General features: G+C 40.0%; 1 protein-coding gene across 2 annotated transcripts; it reads right to left on the reverse strand.

Annotated features, from left to right (window-relative positions):
* Window positions 1–753: 753 nt before the first annotated feature.
* On the reverse strand, window positions 754–8250 carry LOC111245793 (spectrin alpha chain-like). 2 transcript variants are annotated; one of them, XM_086990404.1, is made up of 4 exons: window positions 7897–8250; window positions 6931–7098; window positions 1972–2426; window positions 754–1650 (listed from the first exon to the last, which is right to left on the reverse strand). In XM_086990404.1, exons 3-4 carry the CDS (start codon window positions 2315–2317, stop codon window positions 1085–1087), a joined length of 912 nt encoding a protein of 303 aa, XP_086846530.1. In that variant the 5' UTR covers window positions 2318–2426; window positions 6931–7098; window positions 7897–8250; the 3' UTR covers window positions 754–1084. The 2 variants fall into 2 exon arrangements, with proteins under 2 accessions (XP_086846530.1, XP_022650355.2); XM_022794620.2 differs by lacking the exons at window positions 6931–7098; window positions 7897–8250 and having other exon boundaries at window positions 1972–3351.
* Window positions 8251–8495: the final 245 nt, after the last annotated feature.

Below are 8495 nucleotides of genomic sequence, written 5' to 3' on the forward strand. Positions count from 1 at the left end.
TATATGAATATCTTGTTTGATTTCATAAGAATATGCCAAACATAATGTATCCAAACTACTATCAGATAGGCCCCTTATAAAATAAGTGGACTACTATCGGACTTCTCGCCCAAGGGAATGAGAATACCCATCCACGCCTAAAGTTTGTTTGTTAACGTCTATCAAGCAAGCATCAAAGCCGGAGGTTTTAAGGACATGGTAAGTACGAGTATCGTCATTATTAAGTGGACAAGACGAGAAGGTCTCTGTGGCCGCCACTAATTACTGATTACCCCCTGGGGCTCTTTCAAAGCAACTCGATCAGGCTGGACGCTACTAGTCAGCTGAAACTGACCGAGCCTTCTAATGACCCGAAAGTGATAAAGTTTTGTAGTACCAAGGATACTGCTAACTTTTCAAATAACTTGTTGCTGTCCAACCTATCCCGGTTTTTGAATGTTTGTCCTCCTTATTCAAAAAGGGCTTGTAATTTTATATTCCGCTTCTGGTACTCCTTTTCGGAATGTTCTAATGCAGAGGCCGAAATTACGACCGGAATCGGAAACAAAGGATTATATGAAAACACGTGCTTAGTTACCGGTACAGATTTTTTTATGCTAGCGAAAATATCCATTGGGTGTTATCTCTATTCCTTTAACGCACCAAGAGAAAACAACAATTAAACGTTACATAATGCCTCAGCAACGTCTCTAACTAATTGTCATGTTTCAAAGTCACTGCACTGTTAAACATACTAAAAAAAAAAAGTACCAATCGAATCGATCACTTTTATTGCATCGTATTCAAAAAGCTTTCAATGATTTTTGTGACTCTGTCGCTCTGAAGGATGACGCTGTTTCTGAGCACGGTAGACGCCTTTTATTGTAACTATCCGCACTGAATGCGACTATCTTATATGAAATATCAGTAGAAAAATATATGAAGAACTTTTCTTGAGCTCTACCTGTCCTATTGCTTTCTGTACTAGTTTTCCTTCGGCCAATCGCCAACATAATTCGGCTTTAACTGAAGATAAGGTTTACGGTTTATTATATGATATCAGACATCGGAGCATATATTATTTATAATTGCTGGCATTTTTAGACTATTTGGAGAACGCTAAGAGGCGGAAAAGCCAAAACTTCAATGGGTGTCCTTTTGTTTCGCAGCTGATGCTTTGTTGATTCCCTTCATATTGGCATCCGTTAATAAGCTTCATTAGCTTTTCCCAACTGTTTTCGAGTGATGCTACTGTAATATCTGTATGTGGATTGCCCAATGCATCGAGATGAACTAGTTGCTCATTGAACTTACGAAGAGCTTCAAGTGCCTGTTTCATGTCCATCATAGAATTGCGTAGTTTCGTCAATTCGTCCTGTGACTTGCTGGCTCTAGGCCTGCTGAGGCCCTCGTTAATGGCCGCAAAGAACGAATGCACCCTTTCGACCCTTATAGCAAATTGCTTTTGTAAGTTTTTAGTCTTGTACACTTTAAACGCACTTCTCAATCGTATCCTCCATTCATCCGATTTATGACGTAGGTCGTACCACTTGGACATGACCTCATCATACCTCGCAATCAACGCGCTTGGCTGGTAGTCATAATTTGACAGGTTCTTCGTCGCTTCCAGATCTGCCAATTTACACTTCAGTTGAGTAAATTTGGCAACATCTGAAACAATATTCATAATTTACCTTCATATTATATTGCAACTAACTTCATAGTCTTAAAATTGTTGACTTCAAATAGAAGATGTGAAATGCACAGGACTTCAACCCTTGGGCAAGTGATGCGCACATCTACAGAACCATGATTGCAGTCTGGATTGCGTTAAACCCAATGAAAAACTATGCAGCCCACTGGGAACGAATACTGATTGACAGCAAATCTAGCAGACATACTATATTCGAGAAATGCTTCTATTTTTATCTAATTTATAACGTATGTCACCAACTATGAACTACTTAAGGTGTTAATTGTAGACGTACATACCCCTAGCTTCATAGGAATTTAGCTTCCTGGTGAAGATGAGATATTTTTTAATGAACGCCGACAGCGACTGTGGGCTGTAATCATAGCCTCCACTGGGCATTCTCTGTACGTTTTCCATGATCCAAGTTTCGATTGTGATGGCTTTCCATAAGAAGCAGAGCAAAGTTACGTTACGAGTAGGCGTTGCTATTCCGATCCTGAGGAAATCTCTAGCCTGGGCACGTGGACAGTCAGCCGAGCCTTCAGAGATGTCATATAGATCCCTGTTAGAGCTCGGATAACAACTTACGTCGGCCAGCTTTTGGCCTTCAACATCTTCTCGTCGTTTTGACTCGAGATTTTCCATTACCTTTCCTTGGTTTCCATCGCACCATGGTAATAGATTAGCCGCAGAGGTCGACCTCTTCAGACTCTTCCATTTCTGGCTTCTACTGTACTCACCTCGCCACAAACACCTGTGAGTCAACATACTACCGCGTCTGTAAGATACTGCGGATCGATTTGTCCAAAAATCGCCAGCTTCACAAATAAGCTATGGTGAAATATCTAAGCATTTTAAGTCAATCAAGTGCACCTACTGCAGCTGAAGACGGATTAGCTCTTGCCCTCTCCACTTCATGCAATTGCCCTTCTGTTACTTATGCACTTCTCTCTCCTCAAGTTGATCATGAGTGACGCTTAGAGTCTTTCATACATTTAGTAATCTTGATAATTGTTCCTCAAACAAGTTATTATCATAGTTATTATAGGTAAATGATCTAAAAAACCAAATTTTCCGAATTGTTCATTATATTGCTGGCGAGGCACAGAGCTAAAATAAACATCGATTCGGCGAGGCGACTCATGAAGTCATGCCTGTAAGGAAGTGGTCAACAAAAAAGTAGCTTGAATTGTTGTGTATACTTAGCACATTCATTGATTTATCTTATTTCTTTATTTCATCTTGTTTAGCAAGATTTCATCCTATACACACAACTGACAACAGTGTTAATAGTTACGAAAATAGCTCCCATTATTGAAAATTTAAACAATAGTGATATGGGGAGCAACTGCGCCAGGTTGTCTGTCTATGTTCGATCTAATCTTCTGATGGCATATTTTTCTAAAAATGAGAAAAAAAATGCGTACTTTTCTTTAAGATCTCAGTCCACTCTATCCAGTGACTCCACCGTCGTATCCATTTTAAGGTACTTTCTATACATCTTAAATAAATCTACGGCTACAATACGCACATGATTGTTGTTTTCAATGTATAATAAATATCTTACGCAAAGAGCTATCCCCGTAGAGAATTGCTCCAGGATAATCTGTTAAGACTACGCGTCAAACCTTATTCTTCGAGCATTCGTTAAAGGTCCACACAGCTTTGGATAGAAACAAAATTAGAAGGCAAACGGTCGGGCCGGTGTACGTTTGCATGATCTGAAGCTAAACTAAAGCACACATCTATAAATAAATAAGTATAGCTCGCGCAGCAGACGATGAATGATGGCATCGAATTGAGTCTATTGCCTTCGGTGAACTCGCGTACGGCCGTCAAACTGAATCCGGCCGTCAAAATATTTTTGCGATATTTACCCGTCTTAGAACATAATTTTCATCCCAACTGCTTTTCGAAGTATAAACAGAGTGACGTTTAAGTGGTCTAAAAAATCGCTGCTGACAATCGGTAGAAACACATTTCCTCCACCTGTCGCAATTAGGACAGAAAATTCGCATCGCTATTTGTCTCCATCGTTTGGCCTGTTTAGTTTAATGTCAAACAATGTGCAGTGGCCATTAAGCGTTCGCTTAGTCAAACGTCTCAGATATGTCTCTGCATCAGCTCTAGCCAATGTGGACCTTATAAGTAGACGCGTGTAACCGCTGAAAGCGCCCTGCACTCGCTAAGGCCGAACCTTGGGTCTTTGTTGTCGCTGACGCTAAGTAGAGACCGGGCGTCCACGTCTGCAAGTGACTCATAAGATCTTTCTACAATAGACGAACTAAAACCCATGTCAGTGGCAGCTGTGAGCAGCAAGATTCAATGCCAGCCATTCCAACTTGATACGACTGGCTGTATGAGAGTACAAAGGAGAGCAAAACGCTTTTAGAAAAGATAGGCGCAATTGTTTGTATGATAATATTTGTTATGGAAAGTAGTGGCATGCCAAACTAATTTTTAAGGTATCAAACATGCGTATGTTTATCACATATTTTTTTTTCAATATTTGAAAATATCAACGATTACGCTTATTATCACGGTCCCGGTCCGTACAATTTCGAGATCAAATACCGCTAGATATGCTTTGCATCATAAATATGGTGGATACTAATAATTTCAATTTGAATGCGCAAACAATGGTTTGATGGTAGTATGCGTCCATTTGCACCCAGCTCGCTTGAATATAGCTAATATAGTCGATATTGGGACAGAAACTTCCAAGTGGTTCTGTGGATCAGCTGTTTATAGGAAGGTGGAAACAGGACTCAGAGGTTGACAGTGGAGCATGACCTGAATCATGAATAACTCAGATTGTATGTCCTCAAACGTTTCATCCCTGTTTACTTATATAGCTGAAAGTGCCCGCTATTTAGCAGATTAAGCTAATTTTATTACCTCGAAAAAAATTATATATGTTATTAGTGTTGGTAGCGCGGTGTCACTATTAGGCTGTTGCAAGCAAGTCCGGCGGACTTTGAAATTAAATAACTTTTGAACTACGCACCGCTAATAGACGGATTTTTTCCCGATGAATGCTTTAGTCTTTTGGACACCTGTGAGTTGAAACTGCTCGGAAAGAAAACCATTTTCGTCTTTAAATTTAACAGCCAGGGCCCAAGTCTTTGTTTCCCTAAGACCGAAGGAAATCCACTGTAGACTGGTGAAGACATTAGGCACGGAGGCTCTAAGCGAATACAGAGTTCGTACAAGCGGTGCGGGAACGGCGACTGAACTATTAAAGACCAACGAGGAGGTGAGCAAATTTTAGGACTCGGAAGATAGGAACACATTGTCGCAATCGAGGAGGCTTTTCACGAAAGCCAAGCCTGAGGGTCTAAGGCCCCTGTCGGTTTTACATGTAGCCTGTTATCGAATTATAAACCAAATACTGAAGCTGTGGGAACTGGGTTAAAAATGGGCTCCCGCGAATTGACTTCAGGCCAGTTGGAATCAGTGTAATGTATTCTACGTACAGTCTGCAAAACTTTCATCAATAAAAAGCTCGTCCGGAATATCCTGGCATCATAGACGAGGCATGGTTAAAATCTCAACTGCCAGCAAAAAAGGGACCAGACAAGAGAATGACGTCGCCCTGGAGAAAACCAGTTTTGTCGGAGTGTCGTTATTCGATAGCTTTCAATGAAATGTGACGGTAACGCTTGCAATAAACATCAGGGGCATCTGCTTTTATAGGATACTAGCCCAAAATGAATTAGGGAATGCCGCCCACTGTTTCGAGTTTCTGAAAAAATTCAAGGGATGCTGACACGGGCATGGAAAGCACTCAGTTTGATTACTTGATGAGAACCCGGCATTTTATTGCCACGCTTCAGTTGCTTACTGGATGGAGTAAAGGAATACGATCCAACGTTAGCTTCAATCCAGATTTAAGTCCGTGTGATTATGAGGCTTGCCATGCTCTAAAACCGGCAGTTGGTAGACGAGGATTTACTTCGAAAAGCTATAGGTAAATAAACTATAAATGATAATTCGAAAAGTGGACGCACGACTGTTCAGAATCTGTAAAAGCGTTGGGGCAAGTGTACAAAAAAATAAGGAGCACACCTTTAATACACAGTGAAAAAAATATTATTTTAATCCAACTAGTTCAACTTAAAATCTGCTAGATTCGCTTATAACAGCGCAATAGAGTCTATTACCGACCGAGGCAAACGATTTTTATGAAGTAACTTACTTCAGCTAATGCCGGCTAAACGAAATTTTGTGTGTTAAAGATCTTGTCCTCAATGTTAAAACAACCACAATATCACCATAAGCTTACACAATACTAGCAAATTTATGAGTGCGAGCCAAGGACGTAAAAGTAATCGTGACCAAACAGACAGAACAAAGTAAATTGTATCCTTGTCCCCATATTACCAATAATTACATCGACTTCACGTGAAGTTTTCTTATGCAAAAGAGCTTAGACGGAAAATCAGAAAATTTTATACAAAACATTTTGCAATATTTAGATAATGGATGAGCCAGATTGCCTCATTGAATAAAAGCCGTCCACATATGAGTTGGAGTCTGAGAAGAATCTTAAGTATTATTTCTTAGTTACTGAGCAATCTAAGCTCTATGATATAAAACTCTATAAGCTCAAGTTATATTCGCTAGATTAGCGCGAAAGGCAAAATAATACGCTAGTGATGGGGTGTTCCCAGTATAGCCTCATCCGCCGTCCAGCTGTCCTAATAAAGCAGGATAGATAAATATTACTCGGTAGTCGAAAAAATGCTGACAGTTTCTGAATCAAGATTGAAGTAAAGATCTCTTATCTTTTAAAGTAGTTTTACTGAACTAAATATGCGCCATTTTAATCGATGTCCTTCTGCCATATTTCTGATGAATCCTATTACTGTAGAACTTCTGTCGTTTTTGATAGAAAAATTGTGACAAGTGACTTTTGCATCTTTTTGCAAAAACCAAATTAGTATCATTAAAATAGTTCAACAGAGACCGAAACAAATAATAGTTTGATGGTGCAAGATACGGGTTATACGGTGGGTGCCTAGGAATTTTCCATCTAAATTCTGTTAATTTTGCCGCATAGGTAAAGATATATATAGTCCGGCATTATCATAGTGGGAGACAATCCTCTCCCTGTCCATAGTTGTCCATAGGTCGATTTTTTCCAACGACTTATTGTATTTCGATTGGATGTCCACAGTACAAATGAACTGGTCTGCCTAACGACAACAACCCATGATATACAATTCTTTTGAATCTTACAAAACGCATAGGATTACCTTTTTTGGCGTCAGTCTCGGGTGTGCATTGAATGCACGTTTTTTTTTCTTCGATGTTGGCCATTATCTTTTTCGGGCGTGCATATCAGTGTTGCATCTGATCCACCTCTCATCACTCGTGATCAACTACTTCAGAATCACTCGCCTTCAAAGCCGTTTATCCGATATCTGAATAAAAATATTGCAACTATTTTAGCACAGTAGAATCTTAGAATTAGTTTTCAGAAACACCAACACCGATCCATACTAATTACATGAGATGTGCGACTCGGAACCTTTTTATACTACCCAGTATCTGGTTCGTGTGGCCTAAACAGTCAGTAAAGTTAAGACAGATATGAAAAATACATTTGTTGGATTGTTGCCGTACCTAAGGTGCAATTGCATTGTTCAGAGTTGGCCAAACGGCAGATCAGGTCACGTGCCCCGTCAAACAAACCGCTAATCAGTAGCCACGATGTGAGAACCTTAGAAGTAGCTGGTGTATCTAACTTTCTACCTAAGTTCCAATGAGTTAGGTGTGCTGACCTTACCCAGCTGCTCGCTTAAGTCTGAACTGAAGATGACGAGGTTACTCGTGCATCTATCGCGTATTCGACATCCATCATTAACAACTGTCTAGTGGCACGCCTTAGGTAACCATATTTTAATCAACGAGCGTTCCAGCGTACTTTCTTGCCCTTTAAACATATTATAATGAACCCAATTGCAATGTACAGTGTACGCTGTACTTTTACTAATAATTTATTAATACTTTTGCGCTAATTACTCTCAATAATACAAAGAACCTAGTGATTAAGTAAGCTGCATTATAAATATGGATCCAATCTCACATCTACGCTATAATTTGTGATTGCAGAATAAAACCCGCTCAAAACAGTGCCTTATAGTAAATGAAACAGAACGCTAAGCTAAAAACATATGTGGCTCAAGTCTCTATCGTAAGTTTGTGGTTTCAAAACTCACATTAGAACATCACAGCTATCCAAAAAGGATCATCAACTAGTAGTATGCTTTTGTACAGATTATCAGTTTGCATGATATGACTGATTCACGACACTTTGATGATGCATTTCCATCTTAGCAAGAGGTATTCCTGTCTTCCTTGTCCTGTATCATCAAACGCGTACCGTCCCGCACCATTCCGCATAACAAACATAATAGGTTCCGAGGCCTACTTTGATCGAAGCGTTGGTTATTTAATCTGAAGTTGAACGAGTGACGCTTACCAAAAGCAGAGTACGGCAAAGAGGAACTGAAGTATAATGGTGTGTAGGCGGACAATAGGGCGAGGGTTACCGGCATTACACGATGCGAGAAACCCCGACCACATCCATACATCACGAAGAATACTAATGATTATTATCGCTATGGACACAGAGCTGCTGGCCAGCGGGAAATGCGTACGAACCATATATTCACATCGTTAGAAACTGATGGCAGGGCATGTTGATCCCGTCATTTTTATGGAGCTCATGCAGGACTCCCTATAAAAGAAGCATGCAAGCGGCTAATCGGATGATAAGGTTAACTCGGTTTATCCACTTTTAATCCTGTGATCGACA

This window comes from Varroa destructor, unplaced genomic scaffold (genome assembly GCF_002443255.2).
Source record: "Varroa destructor unplaced genomic scaffold, Vdes_3.0 BEIS01000001.1, whole genome shotgun sequence".
NCBI classification, from domain to species: Eukaryota; Metazoa; Arthropoda; class Arachnida; order Mesostigmata; family Varroidae; genus Varroa; species Varroa destructor.